This window comes from Ursus maritimus, unplaced genomic scaffold, assembly GCF_017311325.1.
Source record: "Ursus maritimus isolate PB19 unplaced genomic scaffold, ASM1731132v1 scaffold_13, whole genome shotgun sequence".
NCBI lineage: Eukaryota > Metazoa > Chordata > Mammalia > Carnivora > Ursidae > Ursus > Ursus maritimus.
Window position 1 is genome coordinate 63,262,234 of NW_024423675.1, and position 24,268 is coordinate 63,286,501.

The 24,268-nt window shown below is 45.3% G+C and overlaps 1 protein-coding gene across 2 annotated transcripts in view; it reads right to left on the reverse strand.

Moving 5' to 3' along the window:
• AGPAT4 (1-acylglycerol-3-phosphate O-acyltransferase 4) overlaps positions 1-24,268 on the reverse strand; it is a 120,969-nt gene that overhangs the window by 76,025 nt on the left and 20,676 nt on the right. For both annotated transcript variants that reach the window (XM_008688485.2, XM_040628034.1), the window contains exon 2: positions 9,372-9,636. In XM_008688485.2, coding sequence (XP_008686707.1) covers positions 9,372-9,549 — 178 coding nt within the window. In that variant the 5' untranslated portion in view covers positions 9,550-9,636. The remainder of the gene's footprint in view (positions 1-9,371; positions 9,637-24,268) is intronic.

A 24,268-nucleotide genomic window follows, 5' to 3' on the forward strand; every position in this document is an offset into this window, starting at 1 on the left:
TTGGAGACCACACACCATCATCTTATGAAGTGACGAGACACCAAAGTCAAACTTATAACCTAATTTGAAAGCTGTAACTTAAGTCACAGGTGAAATTTAATGCTTGCAAAAACAAATGGGAACCTTGGCTGAGGATTAATTTATTTATAAACCACATCAACAGCTAAGACGCCTTGCTCAAAGATGAGCATCTGCTCATACAATTCAGTTTCACACGGCTATTACTAATTTTGCCTTTTCTTTACTATCCCTATTTGAAACTTGCTCCCTATGTAAAATATAAAGTAATTTATATAAAGTAGGGATTATATACATATATAATTATATACAATATACATATTTCTCTCTACTATGCATAAAACATATATGCACACACACATACCCAAACATATATTTAAGATACAGAAATGGTGTTAGTCAAGTTGAACACAGCGTCCTCTAACACGGGGACATTACTCTTAAAAACTTTCTAAAAAGTCCAGTGTCGCCAATCAAACTCCATTTACTGAATCAGTTATAGAAGATAAGACCATCTGGATATTCGATGTGCTTCCAGTCACTGGGAGTAGCAACCAGACAGCCGCCATATTTCTGGACGAATTGAGCTGAAAACGTGCTGCTGTGGTCAGATTTCAACCCCAATACTTTTTCCCCCTAAATAAACAAAATGGTGCTGGTACAAAGAGCTAATCCGGTAACAAGCTTTGTGTGGGAAAGGGCAGCAAAGGAAAAGCCCGGATTCTAAACGAAACGGTTTCAGCAAGAGATGCTGGGCGGGAGTGTTGCACTGATGAGGAAGAGAAGACATTGTATCTGAACGAAGCTGGGCAGACACCGACCTTGATACTTGAGAACACAAAAGCCAGGCATGTGGGAGCCAGAACAGACTGCCTCCCTGAGATTACTTCATTTGCTAGGACTTCTTTATGCAAGGCAAATAGAAGGAAGAGAAGATGGATGGCCCCCTTTATGGCCAGAGAGGTGGTTACCAAGACAGACCCAAGTATTGCATTCTGTGTAAGCGATTCCCTTTCCCTGACACTTCTAAGACCTTTCTCCGGGTTTGAAGGACCATTTAATTCTATTTTTCCCAGGAAGATGGCTTTGGTGGTTAGCCAAAGCAGTCTGGACTTGAATAATGTACTTAAAGTGATTAAAAATAAATGTCAGTGGCAAATACAAGACATACAGGATGAAAGAAAAGGGCAAGCCCTTGTTTCCATTCATGGGAAGATCTGCACACACCAGTCAGGGGGCGTGGGATTGCCCCCTCCGGGTGGGCTTGTCACTGTCCTCCTCATGCCCGGGTTACCAGCCCCACCTCACTCATCGGAGGTCCCTGACTTGAAGGGGTAGGAAGAGGGAGCCCTCGGATTGGTCCATGAATGGGAGCGAGGCAGTCTATCTGCACATCTCCGTTTCCTGTGCTACCAGTAAATCAAGCCCGGGTGGGTGAGCAGAAGCCAGGTGAGGGGGAAGAGGGCGAAAAAAACACAGGGTCCACACATATGGGCACCCCAATTTCCTTCCACTGCGGCTGTGAAACGCAAAGTAAAGCCCAACTGGAGAAAGACTTAGAAAAGGAAAGTGTACTGGTTTTCCTGGGCTGTTATAACAAAGTGTCCCAAACTGGGGTGCTTACAACCCACAATACTGTCTCCCAGTTCTGGAGGCCAGAAGCTGGAGACCATGGGGCAGGCAGGTTGGCTCCCCATGAGGCTGCCAGAATCTGCTCCAGGCCTTTCCCCACATCGGGTCTTCTCCCCATATCTTCACATCATTTTGCTCTGTGCACATCTGTCACTGTGACCCCGTCTCCCCTTTTATAAGGACACAGTCCTAATGGATTAGCGCCCACCCCACTGACTGCATCTTAACTCCATGATCTTCAAAGACCTTGTTTCCAAATCAAGGCACATTGACAGGCACTGGGGGTTAGTACTTCACCGCTTTGGGGGAGGCAGACACAGCTCAACCTGTAACCTGGGTATGTGGCCCCGGGGTCATGCTTCTCTCTTATCTCCTTTCTATGGACTCACTACTGTATTTGCAATGGGGTTCATTATGCCGTATGCGGGTCTGAAATGCAGAAAGCAGGGCCTGAAAATCATCATCCCAGTCCCCGGGACTCCCTCCACACCTGACCTTTATTGCAAAGGGCTCCCTTAATATCTTCCCCCTCTCCTCCCTCCCATAAGCCACTCTCTGTTTAGTCCTTTTGGGTGTTTGGGTTTTCATTCTGTATTTGTTTCTTTCACTTTATAAGACATGCTCGTTGTAGGAAATACAAGACATTCAGAAAATATAAAGGCAATTAAAAAAATCGTCTCTAATTACAATTCCTAAAAATGGTACTCCAATAAGTTGACTTCCAGTCTATATTTATAAGGTTGGTATTATATTGTACGGTTTGGCATCATGCTATTTTTATTTCATATTATCCTGAGGGTGTAACATGGTTCAAAGAAATAATGACCCAGCTGGGTATCTTTCTATAAAAGATTATGTGTGAACAGATTTTTCAAAAGGAACAAATTAAAATTTCTCAAGGCACATTTTGAACAATGCCGCTCAGAGCAAGACAAAAATAAATCCTGATGTAAACTGATGTTCACGGTGCTTGGAATCCCCGAGCACAAATACCTGGAGTTCATCTAGGGTCCCGGAGGCTTCGAGCCCACTCTAGCCCCCACCACACACCTGTCCTCCTGTCCTCCCGGCCTGGCGAGGCTGCTGTAGCCCCATCCATTCGGGCTCCAGACACAGGACAGTCTTGACATTCGGTAGGTCCCTCTCCTTTCGATGCCTGACAGCCTGAATAAACCAGCTTACCTCTTTGGTGATGCTAAAATATGCTTTTTCCTCAGGCTAGACCACCTTTCCTCTTCTTGCCAAGACATCAAAAAGCATCCTTCTTCTGTCATCCCTGGCCTGCAATGTTGTTTCAGTCGAACATGGACCCTTTCACAGGATGGACTGTCGCTCCCTCTGTGTTCCCTGTGTACCTCTATCCTAGCTTTTATCTTGTGTTTCACAATGGCTTGTGTCCCATGTCTTCCCCACGAGACTGGATCCCTCTGAGGGCAGCCACTGGGTCCCCTTCATTCCTCCTGGGGATGGGTCGGATGAACTCCAATGTGTGTGTGTGTGTGTGTGTATGGAAGAGCAGTGACGGTGAGGCTGAGACCGTGAATTCACATGCCCAAGGTTGATCCCAGCAGATGTTTGCTGGACATTAGCCATGGGTGTTAAAATAAAAACTCTGATCACGTACTATCTTTGTTTCAAAACATGGTAAAAAAAATGCATTTGCAGACCTCAGCTCTCCTCATTACTAACTGTATGACCTTAGACCAGTTACCTGACCTCTCTGAGCCTTGGTTAATTGAGCCACAAAATGGGGAATGCCTGCTCAGAGTGATTATGGGCTTAAGCCACGTAACGGATAGAAAAGGTTTAGTATGATGCCTAATACATAATCAACACCACAGACTGCACTGATTGCAATGATTAGAAATGAAACTAACTTCCTATTATGATTGCATTTCTCTTTTCCTTCCTCCATAGCCCTGGGGAATGTCACTTACTACAGTCACTAGCGGGACATGCGGCCTCAGCTCGGGAGCTGGGCTCCTCAAGCCCCAGGCCACGCCAGGTAGCGCTGCAGAGCTCTGCACTTAGACTTCCCGGATTTATCCACAGCCCCTCCACCCCCTGAGTCGTCCTGGGCAAACAGCTGAACCTCTCTGCCCTGCACGTGGGAGGTACTCTATCCTTGTTGAATAAATCGCCAAAAAAAGGCGGGGGGGAAGCTACTTAGCATAGGATCTCTGTTGCTTGATCCTTCTCTCATGGATCCAGTCTGGGATTCCATTGTCATCACCTGGGTTGACAAGGAGGTATAGTCCTTAGAAATATAAATTAGGAGGACGAAGATGCTCTTTGCCCGATCCTGAAAGCACTCGCTAAACAGCACTGTGGACACAGTGAAATCTCCTGGGTCAGGCCATCAGAGGGTGACTCCAGGCGAAGCCAGCAGCATTGGCTCGTTAAACCTTCAGGGGAAGCAGAACGTGCCAGCACGTGACAATGAGGAAAGGAAGGGGTCTCAGCAGAGCAATTCGGGTGCCCCCTGCTCTGTTCGGGGAGCTAGGCTTTGCCCTTGGGTCAGAATGCTAACCCCCAGGCTGAGGCACTTATTCTGAGTCTTCAAAATTCCTTCACTTTGACTATGCATCAAGGCCACTATCTGCTCACACAGCTGGAGTGAAGGAGAGAGTGCCAACTTTAGGCTCTTCTGCTTATGGCCACCTATATAGCCAGTTGTCTGTCCCCTCCGGGGAGGTGCTCACCACCTGGGACCTGCTAAGGATGCCGCGGAAGACCTTTGATGACGACACCCGGATTTCGGGCCGTGGCTCCCAGCAGAGGTATCGGCAGGTCCTGCCGGGACCCACATCTCAGCAGGAGCCAAGCCTGCATGAGCAGGATCGGGACGAGGGGCTTTGGGATTATCTAACAAAGACCCTTTCTGACGTCCTGGGGGAGGAACTACTGTGGCGAGTGAGGGAGTCAAACCTACCCACGACTGGAGAGAGTGAAAAATCAGTTTGGTTTGAAATGAGAAGAGCAGTCCTGCCATAAATCAGGCCGGGAGGAGAGACACGGTCCAGCCCGCTGCCAAGGTAACAGGTCGCAGCGTTTCTCCCAAGGTCATGTTGGAAAAGGTTACAGCGACCCCTCTTCTGATGGATCAGTCTCTTGCCAACGACATGTGCTGGCTGGGGGAAGAGTCTGTTTTGTCTCAGGAGGATGGAGCTGCCTCCCTGTCTCCATGGTCTTCAACTTCACCCGTGTCCCGGGAATTCAACGCCCTGGGATGCACAGTTTCTCAGGCATCTCGTAGCTTCCATCCTGTCTGCACGCACATTCCTTTGCTGAGGCTGTTCTGACAAGTTACTGAGCCCGGATCCTTCCAGAAAGGATTATAGACCGGCTTCTGCCAAGGTCACCATACTGTGAGCCCCATTTCTCAGGTCACAACTCCGAAGTGACTTACACATCCCGGAGTCCATTGCAAACGTGTATCGTTATTACAGCAGGAAAACTAATGTCTGTTTCAAGGTAGCACACATGGGTGGTGTTGTAGGCTAGGCGATCCAAAGCTTGCTTCTCTCTTCATGATCAACTCCTGCCTACTATCAATGAAGTGGCCAAGAACCAAGACAGGGGGAGCACCAGGGGTGCTGAAGACAGGAAGAAGCGTTTCCCAAGTGCAAAAACAAAACATCGAAACTCATTATTAGAAAAATCTTGGAATCTTGGACAATTCCACCCCATCCCCTTTATTCAAATGTTGTTCATGTTCTGAAGTTACCTATCCAAGTAGTTAACTACCCTAATGGGAAGAAAGAAGAGGCGGGCTGTAAGCAGGAAGGCCAGATGTTTTCTTTTGCAACTTGGCACTCCAAATGCCGACTGCCCCCTCGCCACCATGCAGCCTTGCCCCTGGAGCTGTGCGTCGGACAGACATTGAAAACCACGAGTGTTGCAGTCCGGAGGGATTAGATGGGGCGGCTCAACCACACAGAACTAGTTAGCAGCAGCACGGAACTTGGCAGCAAGGCACCAGGGCTGGGCGGGGGGGCAGGAGGGGGAGGGGCAGGAGGGGGAGGGGGTATCTCCATTTTGTTTCCTGTCACCAGTAGTCCTTTCCTTGCTGGATCATTAAGGTCATCTATAGTCCTCCTTGACCCCCACCCCACACCCTTTAAAAAACTCTGCCATTAATAGGTTCTTTTCATCTTTCTGTTTTGTTCTGTTTTGTTTTGTTTTTTAACCTGCAGTGTCAGAGGGGAAGAAAAACAATCCAGCCAGTCTTGGCCACCTTTCCCTAGATATTAAAAGGCACATCCTGTGCAAAGGAAAGGTAATTCAATTCTACTCCTTGCCCCCCTTCCTGTCCCTTTCTTCCTGCTCCTCCCCTTGCAGAAGCTGGCTCCTCCCTCCCTCTCCTCACTCAGCTGTCCTCCTGTCTTAGCCTTTCCTGCCTCTAAATCTAAGCGAAAATAAAATAAAACAATCATCCCAAACCCAGCCATCCAGATTAAATATGCTTTCAAATTGTTATGCATGATGTTGGTCCTGGCTTCCAGAATGAAATGCTCTGTGCTGTTCCTCTTGCTGGTAACCAAGCCGTCTTGGCTGCATTTTGTCTCTACGTGTCATTGACATCGGTGTGGCCTTTTGCACACCTGCTGCACCACACCGGGGCTGCTGACGACTCTGGATTTACCTGCTACAACACCAAGCTCTTAAGAAACATTTTAAGAGAAAGGGATGAGGACAGAGCTCTATTAGGAAAAGTGAATGGGGGTGGAGGAGGGAGCGGGGTCTGAGTCTCCAGGAAACAACTTACTCGGCCTTTTTTCTTAAAATATCAGTGACAAATGATGGCTGCTGCTGATTTCCTAAGGTTTAGAGTGATTCATACACCAGAAGACACAATTAAACCCCATGAACTGTTTTCATCTCAAGTTGGAGAGAAGAGGAGGAGGAAGCCAACAGAAGGAGCCTGACGTTCTCTTACTCCAAGCTGCCGAGGAGCCCATGACCTGTAGCCCGTGACCATCAACGGCCAGCAGTCTGTCTGTTACATGTCCTCTGTCGTCGTTGTGATGCCCTCAGGGTATAAGGAAATCTACGCCACAGAGAGCAAGTGAAAGGAGGAAGAGGAGAGCTGCCTTGCCGTGTAGCACGTTACGGGACCAGGGAAGGGGAATCTGGGAAAAGGATGAGCCCTGAATTTGTACGGGACTCACTACAATGAGGTGCCCACAAGCCGAACCCACGTTGCATCACCCTCTCCTTTACCACCTGCTCTTTTCTCAGGAGCCAGAACTGCTCCTTCCCTTCTCTATTCACATGGCTATAAAATGACTCTGTGTCTGCTCAGCCGATAGCCCCTGGAAGATCTGCTCGGGGGCCGTAGGCGCAGCCCACCGTGGATGCACCTGACGGCACAGCCCGTGGATGGATATCCTGCCAGGCCCTTCCCCGAGACTGCCCGTCCTTCTGTGCCCCCTGTGCGGGGAAAGGCTGGCGGTCTTGGATGCTTAGTTCCTGAGTTTCATTTGGAATTATTCTAAAATTACTTAATCAGTTTGTGATGCATAAAAATCCATTTTGCTTTCTGACTTTGTTACCCGTCTTCATTTCCACCAGAAACAAGGAGACTAAAGCACCCTAAGAATTTGACATGATCCTGCCATAACCTTGGTGAGTCTTCACTACCCACTACAAGCAAATATAGTACTCTTAGGAACTGGCATCCTGAATCCTACCTCTACCTCTTACTTGACTCCAAATGAGAAACGCACTTCCGAACCACCTGCTTGAAATTTGGTTAGGGGTAATGACAGCAAACAGACATGATTTCAAATTGCAAACTGACAGATTTTGGAATCTCATAGATGTGTGCAAATCATAAAAATACGGGTCCCAATGAAAAGTGCAATCAGCATTGCTTCGTCAAGTTTAAATTTTGTTTAAGTAGATACCTACTGCTAGAGTATGAAAAGACATTCAAAATCGAAAGGTATGGGACGCCTGGGTGGCTCAGCCGTTAAGCGTCTGCCTTCGGCTCAGGTCATGAACCCAGTGTCCTGGGATCGAGTCCCTCATTGGGCTCCTTGCTCAACGGGGAGCCTGCTTTTCTCTCTGCCTGCTGCTCCCCCTGCTTGTGCTAGCTCGCTTTCTGGCAAATAAATAAATAAAATCTTTAAAAAAGAAATCAAAAGGTAAATCTCAGACAATCATCACCTTCCCTTGATTATGCAAACTCTTCTCTCTTCAAACAGCCACAATTCAGGCTCAGGCCACCTCCTACTGCCTCTGCCCTGCTCTGACAATTGTCCATTTCCAGATGCCTAAGTACCACAGACCAACGTGAGAGTAGAATGTATGACAAAGAAACTTGCATTCCGTACCATTGCATTGAATAGTTCTGTACCCAATATGCCACAGACCTGTGGATGAAAGATTCTTTTTTTTTTTCAGTTATAACTTGCCTTTATGATCTTAGGAATATTTTAAGACACATTTATGTAAAACACACTAACATAAGACATAGTGGGTCTAGGACTGATACCATATCAGAAATAGTATCAGACATACTTGCAAGTTCTGAGTTGGTGAGCGAAATCATGAGTAAGGATGTTTCTATCATTTTTTTTTCTCACAAGTTAGTATATTGAAGTTTAAAAAATAACTGATTAACATAATAAAAAATAAAAATAAAATAAAATAAATAACTGATTGGATCAGTAGTAATCCATTTGGATAATTGTATGCAGCTTGTATTGTTGTGATTCAAATTCAAATTTGCTTCATTTTAAGGGTTTCAGAAAGATAGCAATAAATTTGGACTCTTGGCATAATCTAATGGGGCTGAGATTTTTAAATTGCTTGATCTGAAAGAGCTCATATTGTTAAATATATTCACACCCATATATATAACTGGTAATGATATACTGTATTCTCTACCGAGAATAGGTACAGATTTAAGGTCAATCAACAACAAAACTCATCTCTAGACAATTCCAATATTCTGATTTATCCCCTTTCATTTCAATTTTAAAATTCAGGCCAATGGAATTAGTCATGCTTAAAATAGTCTAGTATAATCAAACACACAAACACATAAATCCACGTATATAAAACCGGAGAACTCTAAATAAGGCTGGTGGATTGTGTCAGTGTTGGTTTTCTTGTTGGGACATTATACTAGGGTGATGCAAGAGACTTCCTCCCGCTGGGGACAACTGGCCAAAGGGTATACGGAGCTTTCTGTGTTATTTCCTCCAATCCCACGTACATCTACAATTACCTCAAAATAAAAAGTTAAAGATGCAAGAAAGAGAACAATATATTATGTTGTCATTTCATTTTTAAAAATACGAGTATGTATTATGTATCTAGGCATATGCACAGAGACTCACCTGCATTCGTGACTGCACGTACGAGCCGTACATACCTAGATATTCCCTTACGCACACATATATGCTATTTCCCTGAGGGTAACTAAGAAATCATGAACGCTGAATGCTTCTGAGGAGGAAAACTAGAAAAGGGACAGAATGCCCATTTACTTTCTACGGGATACCCTTCCGTCCTGTTGAGCTGAATGGTGTGCTATGACAGTACTCATTCAGAAAATAATTTTTGTTCAGACTGAGGACAAAACAGCCATTTCAGACTTAAAACAAAGAAGAGAAAAGAGCAAACAGCAGCTGAGGACACAGGAGCCCCTCGCAGCCCTACTTCTGACCCCGCGGCAGTGAGGATGCAAAAGAATACGCAAAGACTCTTACGGCTGGAGACGCAGTAGGACAGCCTGCAGTTGATCTTCCGGAAGAGCTGCTTGTTAATCGGCCAGAGAAGCAGAGTGAAGAGCTGGATGGCGTTGATTATTAGCCCCGAGGCGATGAACACGTAACAGAAGACGAGATGGCACAGGAACTGAGACTTCAGCAACCCGACGAGGTCCATGGTGTGTGGTTGCTTTTATTCCAACAAATAAATACTTGCAGGAGAATGCTTCCAGAGGGGAAAAAGGCCCGGCACACGGGGAAGCGTCTAGAATACAAACCAATGATACATGTTACAAAAAACCATACGTGCTTTTAGAGTCGGGGGGGGGGGAGCTCTTAAAAAGATACTCTGAAGATTAAATGCATTGTGCCTGAGTTGATTTATTTATATTCAGCATTTACGTAGTGCTTACTTACGTAAGGCATGATGTCAAAACTTTAAAATGAATAGTTCCTTGAATTGTCCTAACTCCCTGCAAGGTAGTTACTACTATTTCAGAGGAGGGAACCGAGATCCTGAGAGGTCAAGCCACTTGGCCAGGGTTCCAGAGCTTCTACGGCTCAGGGGTGGCTGAGCTGGCTTGAGTCCTCGTGCTTGGCCACCGCGCCAGCTCCTGTCTCTGGGGCTCACAGCAGCGGCTGTGTTTCTGGGCCTTCCCTCTTGCTGCCATCTCTGCCTGAGCGCCCACCCATCCCCTCCGCTTCTGGCAAGCCTGGTCTGCGTGAGAACAGGGAGATGCCTGGCATGGGCTCTACCTCCCAGAGCGCCCGTGCTAGCGTGCCATGTAGTAGCCCCTGCTGGTCCTTGTCCAGTTGCTTGCTTTCCTCCACTACACCGTCACTTCTTCCAAGTACACGATCACCTTGAAAATCATCATTTTCTCCCCATCAATTGGAATAGTTGTTGGCACACAGTTGGAGCTTAATTAAAAAAATATATACATTTGTGGAACACTTCAATAGAGGTGGACAAGGGATGGACTTTGAGATATCAGCAAACACAAATAACCAACTATGAAGGCAAGAGAACCACCTCCATCACCCGCCACCCCCCCAAACACATATTCTAAAATCAGAAAGAAACTCAAAACATGCATAGCAACCAGACTCACAGCCTGGTAGTCAGTCTCCAACCCCAAAAAGGCATAATGATATGACTTTACAGTGTGGCAAATAAAGCCTTGGAGGGAAAGTGTAAAGGCAGGAGGTTCTCATACTCTGATGGGAAAATAAGTCAAGCTGAGGCAGGCAGACACAGCAGCCTGGTGCTCTAGAAGCGGATCTCACTGCAAACTTCTCCAGAAGGAGCTCAAACTTCAGGATGAACTCTCTACGGTAATGGTTGGGAGACCCTAGACTTCCTCAGTCTTTATTAATAACACCAAAGAATCTATATAATAGTTTCACATCTACTAAACCATTTTAAGCCTCACATGAGTCTAATGAGATGATATTATTATTATTCCATTTTTCAGAATAAGAAACTGAGATGACTCACAGGTTGGGTGATTTGCCTATGGTTGTCACAGCCCATAACTAATCATAGGTCTCAGTTTTACTCCTAAGCTCTTTCTTGTGCACCTGCTTGGGTTGCTTTGCTCCAGGGGTATGAGCTGGGGGGGGGGGGTTCTTTTGGGCTGTGCAGAGCAGCCCAGAGATGACCCCAGATGTAAAAGCTAGTGCAGCCTTCAGTGAAGTTCAGGGTCACAAGCTATGCTCAGAGTGGGGCACGGGACTTGCTTCTGGCCACCCAGATTGGTTTTGAGGATAGTCTTGGGCGGGAAGACAGGCATAAGGTGTGTTCTTCCAGAACGTTACACTTGCTTAGACAATCTGGAAGGTACACAGTACTCCCGCATGGTTTCCATACATTTCTGATGGGGGGGAAGCGAAAAGTAACCTTAGGCCTGCCTTCTCTGGGGTCAGCTGAGACACCCCGCTCTCCCAGAAGCCCTGCTCTCTGGCTCAAAGCCAGGACTCTGCAGAGACAGATGCACCATATTTCTGAGCTTTCTCAGGCAGCATTTCCCACAGACATGTCCAGGCTGTCAAACTCCTTGAGACACAGCCGGTTCTAACATACTCCGTCGCTCTCCGAGGAGCAGGCATTAAGCTACACTCTCCGCGCCCTGGACTTCCAGGAGCCACACAGGGAGGAGTGATGTACGTTGGTTTACCGTTTGGCAGCAGTTATAGGATGATGTTGAATATTCATGTGCTTTATTCACTGTCCCTAGATTAGCCACTAAAAGCTTCCATACAATCTGGCCAGAAGAAGGATGAGTATTTGGCAAATCCTTTGCTATGCTGGCTTAACGCTAAGAAAAGGAAGTCAACTAACATTGGAAATGCAGGGGATTAAATGCTGCCTTCCTCAGTTTCCAGACAGCAGTAGGACGTTACAAAGAAAATGTAAGATTTTTTTTCCTTGTAAAAGACAAGGGACCACCATGTCCTTGAGTAAAACCCTTGTTAGTACTGCACGGAGCAGGGGTCTAACGCAATACTGGTAATGTTTAAGGGGAATCACAGGCAGGTGGGTTTTGGGTGGTTTGGTTCTGCCCACACTTCCTCAAATTCCCTTCCTAGATTAATGTGGTGGCTGAGTGTGGGTTCAACTGTCTGGGTTTGAAGTTCTACTGTACTTCTTATTGGTCATATATCTTCAGGTAAATTAACTCCTCTCATTCTCAGTTTCTCTATCTATAAAGAGGTATCAAGATTCCAAGGAGGTGGGACACCTGGGTGCCTCAGTTGGTTAAGCATCTGCCTTTGGCGCGGGTCATGAATCCCAGAGTCCTGGGATCAAGTTCTGCGTCGGGGCTCCCGGCTCAGAGCCTGCTTCTCCCTCCGCTCCCCCCCCCGCCCCCGTGTGCTCTCTCTCTGACAAATAAATAAATAAAATATTTTTTTAAAAAAAAGGCATTCCAAAGAAGCTATTGTTTTTTGTTTTTTGTTTTTTTAACTTAAACTGATTCTCAAATGTATAGGCAAGAGCAAAATCCAAAACTAGCCAAGGAGTTGCTTGAAGGATGAGGTTAGCAGAGCCATGAGTTTGTTAAGCAATTTTACTGACTTAGTCTCAGGACTGATTAGTAAAAGAGACACAAGGCTAAAATATTTAAGAAGGTGTCAAGTGGGTGAATATATGTTGTGTGTCTTAAATTTATTCCAGATGGAAGTCTGGGGGACCGCCCTACCCATATTGAATACAGACGAGCTTTTTCTGGAATGTGGTAATCAGCCAATTTAGTGCCATACGGAGGAAAGATGGTATAAAGATCTTTCCAGTGGTGAAAGCAGGTAGAGTCAAAATATTTTAAAATATTTTGCCTCTTTCCCTCTCAGGAACGTGAGGGGGAGAACCTTTCCAGTAAATTCACTTCAGTCATTTACGTGAAGCAAGGAAATGACAAAGAATTTTATTTTTCAGACGATGAGAGCAGTAATTCATGGAGTTTATAAATCAACAAATAACCACGAAGCCGTTGCCCTAGCCTATTCCTGTGAACAAAGATATTTCTTGTTCAAGGGCAACAGTGAAGAAGCCGTGTGCCTGAAAACCCCAAGCTGATATTGCCCATTATCTGTCTCGGGTTCTTGCACAATGAAGAGTCCTGGCCTGTACCTCAGGAGCTTGAGGTGGCCTTGAACCCGCCTGCACTCCCTTACCCGACCCTTACCCTCAGATGCTGGCTCCAGGCCCGTGAGGGGCAGAATTCAAGCCAAACCCTACCGGGCGTTCCCTTCCAGCCTGTATACACAGTGAAATCCAGCTGCAAGTGGGGAACACAGGTCATGTTTGAGGAGGGGACAGAGGGAGGAAGTGATGTGATCGGGGCTTGAAGCACAAGCTGGCTGTGGGTGAGAACAGAAGGGGGGGGCTCGCCAGATACTGAAGTTCAGGCCATCACCGTCCAGTGAGTGAGGGTGACATAGAAGGAACTGCTGACATGCGAAGACATGTTAAAGAGAAAGCACAGAGAAGAGGAAAAAATGCCAGGAAACCCAATCTGTATACATTATTTGAATTTTTCAGAAGGTTGAGTCTGATCCATGAGCTTAATTTATATCACCTGAAAATTACTGAACCAGCGTTTTAAATATAGACGAAAAGCTCCTGTCACCAGGAATCCTAAGTGGTTCAAGGAGAATAGGTTACTCCAAATTACCTTTACTTCCCAGCTACGGATGTTTAGCAGATTTTGAATTTAACTCATCATTTGACAAAGTCTCTGGCAGTCCTTGAGAGTGTTGTTGCCCATGAGTCTGTGTTAAATTGGTTCCCAGCTCTTTGAAAGAGCTGTCATTAATGTTGGAAAAGGCTTCTTAGTCAATGGAAGGAGTCGCCCTATGTACCACTGGGACCTAAAAAGGTCATTCATGATGGGAGACACCTAGGGGTTATGCATAGGGGATGTTGAATGACCGTGAACCAATTGTGTAACAGAGGCATTCAACCAGCGAGTACAGGCCTTTGAAGAATATTAGAATATATTGGGTGAAAACTGCGAACAAAGAAGCATGATTCAGGTTTGTAAAATAATAATGTGTATATTTATATCATTCACATCTCCATCTATTTCTATATTCATGGCCATCTATTAATAGTGGCTAAATTCTGGCAGAAGAATTATGGTGGTTTCTTTTTTCTCCTCTGCTTTATTATTCTTTTCTCTAATGAGAATGCGATCTTCCCCTTCCCGGGCAGAGAGGTGGATGGACCCATTCCCGGCCTGCCTTGAGGTTAGGTGTGGTCAGATGATGGGCACACGTGGTGCTCAAGGTGAGAAACTGCAGGTGGCTGATGGAGAAGACTTGAGGAGAAAGGACTAGAGTGTTGGCACCCCCATCCCGGGGAGCGCAAAGCTGATAATCCAGCCCATGAGCCACAGACAAGAGAAATTCTGCAACATGGAGGCCAGCGGAGTCCACCTTGTGTCCAAACACCGGTGCTTGGGAAGAGCAACACGGCACAGCCATTAGAGAGCAGGAAAGGCCAAGGGGACCTTTCAGGTCAGGCAGCTCTGGCTGGAAATCCAGGCTCAGCCACTTGACAGCTATGGAAGTCACTTCCCTTGTCCGTGAAATCAGAGCAGTACCTTCAACATGAGGTTGTTGTGAGGATCAAGGATAATCAAGTATTTGAGACACTTAGCAGAATGCCTGGAACACAGGGAGCACCCACATAATGGGAGAACTTTTCTGCAGTTGCAAGAAAATAAAGAGGCAAAGGGGAGCAGCTAAGATATATTACTTTGGGATTTCTGGGAAAGCACTGAGATATAAATCGACTTAGTTTTCCTTCTCACTACATACCTAGAGCCTGACATTTTCTTTAATTTACCTTCAAGCGTGTTAAAACATTTCCTCCCCCATCTGTTTTAATTCTAACCTCTCCTTTTCCACGAGTGACTCAGAAATGGGAAACGATGCATTCACAAAAGCTCACGTACTCTTTACCTTCTGAACTCTGGAACAATATTTCCAGGCGTGGGGATGAAGAAGCGGACCTCAGAATAAGAGAAAGAGCAAGCCGGCGGAATGCTCTCGCCTACACCGCGATCCCCACGCGGCACTCCTAGCCGGGAAGTGAGCGGACGCAGCCGTGCACACAGCAGCCTAGCCCGGCTCCCAGGGACTCCCGGAGCAGCTCTGCACGGCCAGGCGGACGGCACCATAAGCTGCCCAGCCTCCGCCAGTGGAAACAGAAGAAAATAAAGCAAGCCCGGAATGTCCCCACGAGAGAATGCAAACTGCATCCTCCTCTAAATAGACACAGACCGCTTCCACGTAAAGCATTCAATTAGACAACAAACAGGAGAACCTTAGTTAAGACTTAACAGATTCTGCCTTAGTCAATATTCTGAAACTATTAAATAAGCATGAACTTCAGTTACACTCAGCAAGAGAGAAAGGGGAGGAGCTCCTTCGCTAGCTTGTTTCTAAAGGTCTGGCTTGCTTGTTATATTTACATTACAGCACCCAACCAGGTCAGGGTTTTAGAAGAAGCAGAACTTTCTTCCAAAGAAATCAGTCCCAGTGAATTGCTAAAATAATAGCCATGACAAATTTAGTATCATCACCGAAATCAAAACAACCCCTTATTTAGACTCTTTGAATTCCAAATACCGGGACAGGTCACAAAACAGAAAAGAGAGAAAAGAAATGTAAATACTAAGCAAACAAACCAAAACCTATTTTTCATATTCCAAACTAAAATAATAATACTCTGTGCTGAAAGAGATGAGGTCACGTGGGACCCCTAGCCTCAGTGTGAGAACAACCACTCGGGCTTTTTAGAACGACCTTACACATCTTCACACCAGTCAATCTAGTAACCCAGCTTCTGAGAAAACTCTCTTAAGGACAAAATTAACTTTTAGAAAAATTCTTTCTGCACGAGGATATTCCACAAGCATTATTTATAAGCACCTAAAATTAGAAACTGCTTACATTTCCGACATGAGGAAACAATAAAGTGAATTATGGGAAACCCACACGATTGAGTAAGTATCACTATAATAGGTTTGTAGTAAAATGAATATATTTTAAATATGATGAGATAAAGAACCCAAAATCATATATATATATTATATATATATATGTATATACACACACACACACACACACACATATAATAATCACAACTTTAAAATCAAGTATAAAAAAAGTACTGGAAGCAAAGAAAGCCTTAGGAAAACACTAACAGCAGTTGTCTTTGTGGACACCCCCACACACACATACACACCCCCCACACACACCCCCAACACACACACACACACACACACGCACACACACTTAGACAAGTCAGCCAACCTGGAGTCTGGGCTTGGTCTGACTGTTTCAGCATCTTCATTAGGAAGAAATTGAGTAGGTGAGCTTTAAGATCCTTCACAAATCGAACAGTCTCTGATTCTAATACAGAAAACTGATGCCCTCACACACCAGAGTTTCCTGTTATTTCAGTGGGGTCTCCTCAATAGTGATTGAGCGGATCCAGCTCCTTCTCTCTTCCTCGGCTTGCGTGTACAGAGGGGGCTCTCAAAGGGGCGAGGTTAACCGGATGAAAAGAAAAGGAAAACTACAGGGACTGGCAGAGAGTAGCACAGACTAAGCTAATGTGGGGCTAGCTGGTGAATTTGTCTCTGGACCAATATTTTCGGTCGGCAGAGCAGAGAATGCCCGGGGCCAGTGGTGGCCCCAGAGGAAAGGGACGTGGACGCAGTCCTAGGGGAAATGAGTGAGGGGTGTTCTGCTCTTGGAACGATCCGATTCTGCCTTCTCCGTGAGGTTGAATGAATTTAGCAGAGATCTCCAAGAGGGCAGCAACTAACTTATGGAAGCCTGAGGCAGCCACTTAGCACTTAGTCCTGACGAACAAGGATAAATTTAGTTTTTGGATTCCTGAGAGTTAGACTGGCCCAAGGCCCAAAACAAAACAGAAGAGAACGTATTCTAGACCAAATTTAACTGTCTCTGGGACCATCTCTAACTAAAATAGTCCTCAATTAAAAAATCATCCTCATCTAATGGTTTGGCAGAAGCCTATTAAAATTAGCTTGTGTGAAAATCTGATGGACCAGTCCTCTGTCCAATATCCCTGTCCCGTACATGACGTCCGTTAAAACAAACCGAGCTCCGAAGAAGTCATGAATCATACTCAACGCTTCCCTTACATCCTCTGATAAATAACCCAAGCCTCTCTCTCCGAAGTCTAATTTTAGGATAATAAAAACCTAAGTCTAGAGAAAATCGAGGCTTCTTAGTTAATATTTCATAGTTGGCTCTGAGCAGCTTCAATGAGAAAGAGGCATTCTGAGGGGCTTTTCTGTCTAATCCAAGGAGACCAAGACTCAGAGGTAAACAGCGATGGAAAAGTTACCTGGGTAACTTTTTCGGTCTTGAGAAAAGAACAGAGATGGCAGGAAGTTAAATTAGATACTCTCTAAGGCCTTCCGTAGCTGCACCGAGCACAAGATGAAAACGGCCAGAGTTAAACAGGAGATGTTCCGAGCAGTAACCGACGCAGCAGGGTCCGTACACAAACGTCTCACACACATTATGTCATTCCCTGTGACAAAAGCCCACCATGCAGGGTCTTGTTACCCCCATTCTACAGATGAGGAAACGGGGTTAGCTGGACTAGGGAGCGTGCAAAGGTCAAAGAGTGAGTAAATGTCTGAAAGCCAGGCTGCTGACCTGACCGCTACCGCTGCTGCTGCTGGGAAGCCCGAGGTAACTAGACTGCACGTGAACTTGAGCCTTGAGAACACGTGCCGTATTTCAATTCCTGGTCCCATTTCTGATGTTGGGGTGATCATGAGTTTTGAGTGACTGCCCTGCCAGCTGGTCCTGCACAGCCTCAGTCACACCTTCTTTCCAGAGCGATGTCTTCCATTTCTGAACCCCAGCCCAGCTCTCCCACGGTCACAGGGTGCGGGGGGCTCTGACCTCACAGCGTGCGTGCCGTCTCAGGGAGCCGCCTGGCTGGTTGCGTTCCCAACAGCCAAGAGTGTGTGAACTATTTGGCTAGGCGCTCAGTGGAAAATGCACGGTTATATTATGTTCAATTTCTGGAAGTTTCTCAAAAGTCCAGTATCACGAAATCACGAAGTGAGGAAAACTAATCTTCCAAACGGGGAAGCATCGACATTCCTGCTTTAAATAAGGATATTCCAATTAGTAAGGAAACCTTTCCAAATAGAGAAGGAAAGCAGGACGGATGTTTGAATGCAAACTGTTGGCTCTTCAGCGGTTGCCGCTGCGGGGTGGTGGCCGTCAGTCAGGGATACACCTGTGATGGGGGAAATGTGTGGAAATACGTGGAAGCCAAGGAATAGTTGAGGCAGTTATCCCCTCAGGTCTCTCCAAGGGGGGAAGTGGCCCGGGACCAGCTCTGGGCCTACAGAAGCAGGCGTGAGGCAGACGCGGCACCAGCTGGCACCAGAAAACAAAAAAAGAGCTTTATTCAGTATATAAACCGCCTCCTACTCTAGTCCTACCATCACCAAGGCAACGTGGTCAGGCCTGTGGTCTTACGGTGCCCACTTCTCTCCTTCCCACGCGGGCCGTGACAAGCTGCGTGGCCAAGCCTGCCCAGGAGCAGCTCTGTGGGCAAGACACTGGGTTTAAATCCCCACTTACTGACTGTGTGACCCTGGGCTTCTCATCTCCGCCTCAGGTTCTGTGTCTGTGTAATGGAGGCAATAATCCCCTCCTTCCAGGAATGGCGTGACGCTTACATGCACAAAGGGACAGAAGGAAAGCGCCCAGCTCAGGCACGCGAGAAGGAGCTCCCCGGTACAAGCCGGCCGGCCCTCCCGGGCTGCCGGACACATCTCTTCCTCCTTCAGGTGCTTTGCCCAAGACCCCAGACCATCTACCATCTTGTCTTATTAACCTTTCCACTGTGGTTCTCACAATTAGTTTCTTTTGTTTGTTTTAAGCAATCTCTACACCCAACACGGGACTCGAACTTATAAACCTGGAGATCAAGAGTTGCGCGCTCTACCACCGAGCCAGCCAGGTGCCCCTCTTCTGTTTTAGTAAGAATCCTTGTCTGGGCATTTTTTTGACATCCACACAATCCCAGATGAGGTGAAGTGATTTGTAAGATCCTCAAAGTCCACTCACAAGTTTTAATTAAATGATTTTGTCCCCATTCCTGTCCGAAAGGAAGATTGTTCCAAATCATTGATTCTGAGGCTTTCTTCAATTACTTATCTATCTAATCTGCATGGAAGAAATAAGCTGAACCTACGATATGGATTTTGCTTTTACGTTGCTGAAGAGAAATAAAGAGTGGTATTGACAAGATGAAGACCATGATCATATTGGTGTCCTCTGAACATACCAGCACTTCCCTGGAGCCTCGCAATAAGGAGCTGAGAACACGACCCTGGCGATATGGAATATGTTAAGAATAAGCCGAGAAAAGGTGTGGCTGCATCCCACCAGGAAGCAATTTGCAGGAGGCTGACTTCTGAGCAGGGTGACGTTGGGACCAACTTACTGGTGCAACTTAGGTCACCAGCAAATCATGGTGCCTCAATTTTTTTCATAAAATCTGATCTTTAAGATTACAAACTAAATTAAAAATGAATAATAATGAAAAGCCTTTAAAATTAAGACTTACGGCAAAATTTAAAACTTTGTTGGAAATTTCCTTAAATGTATTTTATAATTTAATATTTTCATTCTCGATACCCATTGGGGGAGGGGGTACAACACTAATCTTTTCAGTATTTAGAAGCTCTAACCTTTAAGCAGGCTCCAGTTTGGCCAAACAACCCCACGTGGTCTGGGAGTGGCCGGGTCAGGAGACCGTGGGGATACGGATACTGAGCCACCGGAGATTGCCGAGCACATTCTCTGGCATTGATTTTCCAGTAAAGTTGCTAAGATCGCACAAATCTCTTCACTTATGCCGGCCTAGCCTACCTAGTCTGTCTGGGTCAATGGCTCTTCACCATTATGCACAAGACAGCACTGTCTGTGGCCATGGGAACAGGGCCTGTAACCAACAAAGGTCACTAGCCTCAGACAAATGGCCCAACTGCCAGTCCTGGGGAAGCTCTGAACATTAGATAGGAAATGATAAAGCCAAGATGATGTGAAGTGATGGTAGTCAAAGCTGGAAGGCTGTGTAGCAACACCACATGGACACGGGATTCTCTTCCACACAACAGCTAAGGGGCAAGCCCAGGCCAGGGGGCGCTACGTTGATTTATCTTGCATTGGCTGGGATCATCTGGATCAGAGCCCTCGTGACTCCAGCGGTGGTCAAAGACGGAAGTAGAGAGAGGGAAGCACCAGTGTTGACTTGGGTCTGGGTTGGACTCTTGACCATCCACGTGTCTGCATCACCTTGGCCACTTGGCCTCCAGGAATGTCAGTTTCCTCAGCTGTCAGTTCAATACGACCGATTCGCTCACCACAGAGAAGGGCGGTGGGAGAGTTCAGGGAGGGAAGGCATGTGCACGGGTTCTGTCGAGCCCGATTTTATGGCTCAGAAAATGGGAAATGGACCTGCTTCTCCACATGCTGTCAACCACGGTGCTTCGGATTCATACGCACGGCCATGGCATTAATACCCTAGGGTTTCGACCAGGGAGTGGGGCTTGGAGGAAGCACTCTGCTGGCTCTGTCATTACCAGTGGGGATCGTTGTGTGTGTCACGGGAGGGTTCCGTGAGGGTCCGCTCAGGGGAACTAATTTTGGGTGAAATAAGCAAGTGGTCTTTTTCTTCTGTGCCTTGGGCACCAGTGACTGGGCCCTTTCCTTGGTGGATCCCTCTCTGTCCTCCTCACTGCTCCATAAGTGCCCTTGATCCTTGAGATCTTGGAGGCCCTGTGGTTACCAATTCTTCCTTTTCTGGTAAGGAGTATGTGGAAGGTAGGAGATCAATAAGGCTAGATTTTAAATCTTTCATTTCTTTGATTTTCATAAAGGGATGCCGATGAACCCAGGCAATTTCCCTGACTTGATCCATGCATAATGGCCCCGAAGAGAGACTTATTAGAAAAGAAATGCACTCAAATGCTTTCCTGACATGAATCATTTATTGAAGACAGAACTGCTGGCTGTGAGGGCCCAAAATAAGTTGACTTACAGTATCCTTGTTTCTAGAGAGGTCTGAAATATGACCACAGAATATTGAAGTACTCAGACAGCAACAGTGCTTTTGGGGTCATTATGGATTGGCTATTCCTCGAAAAGTTTCATTAATAACAGCAGTGATAAACCATGAAGCAGAGCCTCCTCTCTCTCCTTTTCTTTTTCTCCTTTGGTCACAAAGCTCAGGAACAGAGCTCACCACTGCGTGGTGAGCGCAGTGATGTTCTTTTCAACTTCTGTTAAGTAGAATCCAGGACAGGTATTCTTGGATCTGTGCAAACATTCGTTAATCCATTAATAGCTTTATTCATTCATTAAGTTGTCCCTGAAGCTACTCATTCATCCATTCAGTTAAAGAGCCATTGATTCATATTTATTGTTATAACTTCATACCATTGCATTAGACTTCTGAAGGTAAGCACAGGGGATTCTTACAGGGCCCTCTCTGTGTCTCAGGTGGGTCAGTACTACGCTCAACGAATCACAGCACTTACTGAGTAATATTTCCAGGCCCAGGATGAACCCCCACCCCATCCACTTCTTACAGAGTAAATAGATGCTCAAGAAATGTTGACCCAATCCAAATCTCTAGATGACCTAATATAATTTGATCTTCACACCAATAACTGAACCATCAAAAGCAAAACACAAAAGCAATAGTATGAAATGACAACATCCTACGTTTCTTTCCCATTACAATAAGCACAGGACAGATGACCCAACAATTTATTCTCCTTGCAAAAGCCATGCAGATAACCCCCCATGATTGCTCCCTAAGCCATCACGTTGTGTAACAAGCATGGAATCCTCTTCTACAAATGCTGAAATCGCATGAGGAAATACATCAAACTGACATGAAGACAACGAAAATGAAAGCAAATTACCTACTTAGACCCCATCAGGGGAGCTCAGATATTGGTTGGGGACCAGAGTGGACTGGGTTTTTGTTTGTTTGTTTTGTTTTGTTTTGTTTTTAAACAAAGACTCTTCTATTACAATACAAATCTAAAAAAATAAAAATACAAAAATAAAATAAAATACAAATCTGATAAAAGTAAAGGAAATTATACTCACTATGTAAGTCACTTAGCCATAGTCATGGAATATTTTTAAAGATAATTTCGCCCCATTATAACAGTAATTCACATTCATTATATAACATTTGTAAAGTTCTAAAATGTAGAAATTTTAGCACCTATAACCGTCACTGACATTTTGGTTTATTCTCTTTCAGTCTTTGGTGAATGCGTAGACTTCTCTTTTTTCTTTGCTAGGTACAACCATGGCAGAGGCCTTTTTGTTTTTAAATATAGTTGAGCACTTGGGTTAAATCAACTTCATATGTCCTTTTCTTAAGCTTTAGTGAGATCATCTTCAATGTCCATATATCACAAGATAACTCTTCTAGTTCTTATACTGGGCATATCATAATTATTATCGCCTCATTGTTGTACGTTTAGACTTCTTTTTGCCTTTTTAATAATAAATAAAGCAATGATTAATAATTTGGGGGGTAACTTTTCTTCTGATTTTTTACTTGTTTCCTTAGAATGAATAGGATTTCTGGGTTCAAGGAGCAAATGGTTTAAGGTATCTGGTAAATATCACCAAATCCGTATCCAAAAGGTTTGCAGTTATTTACATTCTTCCAGCAAAATACAAAAATACCCATCTCCTCACATGTCTGTCAACAAGAATTCTCACTTAAGAACAACAAAAACTAGACTCACTCTTCATATACGAAAAGTGTGTCTCATTGTTTTAACTTGCATTTTTCAGGATGACAAGTAAAGTGGCATATTTTTTAACATTCATTAAACTATTGCTTTTTCTTCCTGACTTGCCTTTTTATCTATTGCCCGTTTATCTCTTGCATATCGATTTTCATGAACTCTTCATATATTAAATAGAATAACATCTTTCTTATTCCATTTAAAATGACCATTTTCCCCAGTTTCTTTGCCCTTATTTTTAGCTCATTGGAGCTTTAAATTATTATGAAGTGAGAACTATGATTTCTTTCATAAAGTTTGAGCTTAGAAAGTTCGTCCTTCTACCCTTTTCATCCTGCAGAAAACATACGTCACTGTTTTTCATAACTAATTTTTATTCTTAACTATTTGATCCGACATTTGTCTATGATAATCCGTGAAGATCTAAATGGGTGTATTTCCAAATATTTAAAGAGTTGTATCCAAGGCATTTATTGAAAGATCCTCCCTGTTCCTAAGTTCATACTACAATCCCATCCCTTAAATAACAGTAAACAGGGAAGAAATGAACTACAGGGATCGACACTCCAACTACTCATTTTATAGATGAAACACGGGCCATCAAGAGAGTCAGGTGACAGGCCCCATCACTCACGAGGGTAGGGACTAAGCTCTGAGCACTCTTTCTTCCCTGGCCCTCCACCAGATGCTGTTTCCTCTTCCAGAGGCAGCAAATCTTACTGTGTACTACAGACCTGCCTTTACCAATCACTAGTTAAGAATCCATAGGAAACCGGGAAGCTGTACCTTGGAACTACATTCATGCCAACATAATCCCAGACGGGAATGAGGGAAACCAAAGTGGATGCTGAAGCCACTGCCTGGGCCTTACTCTTCCCATTCAGAGATCCAAGAAGTACTCTCAGCACTTGTAAGGGTCCTGCTAGCTCTGATATTGTACTTATCTACCTATAGGCTGCTTTCTGCAGAAGGAAAAAAAAAAAGAAGAAAGGAAAATAGTTCAAATTTGTAAAAGGACACATTACCAAATAGATTAGGGAATGGAAACCCTAGCACACACAGCAGGGAGCTTTAGTTGTCTTAACTGGTACATCTCAAGAACCCAGAATGGAACGCATCCAAGAATAGAGGGGACAGCAAAGCCTCACAAGGCCTCTGGGCCACTTCCTGCTGAAGGACCAACAGCCTCGGACACAGGGGACACAGGGGACACTAAAGGGAGTCCAGGGACACAGGGAACCCGCAGGGCCTCCTGGGACACAGGTGAACCACAGGGCCTCCTGGGACACAGGAAAAATTAGAGGGAGTCATGGGCAGCAGGCAGTGACTGAGGTAGGTCCGCCAGGATGGGAGAACTCTCTTTCCAACACAGACGCTTGTTTGATGGTTATTTTTGGAAATAGTAAATTAAAGTTCAACATTGTGAATGCCCAAATTTAAGGAATTGCTTAAGAAACTCAATGGAGGGGCGCCTGGGTGGCACAGCGGTTAAGCGTCTGCCTTCGGCTCAGGGCGTGATCCCGACGTTATGGGATCGAGCCCCAC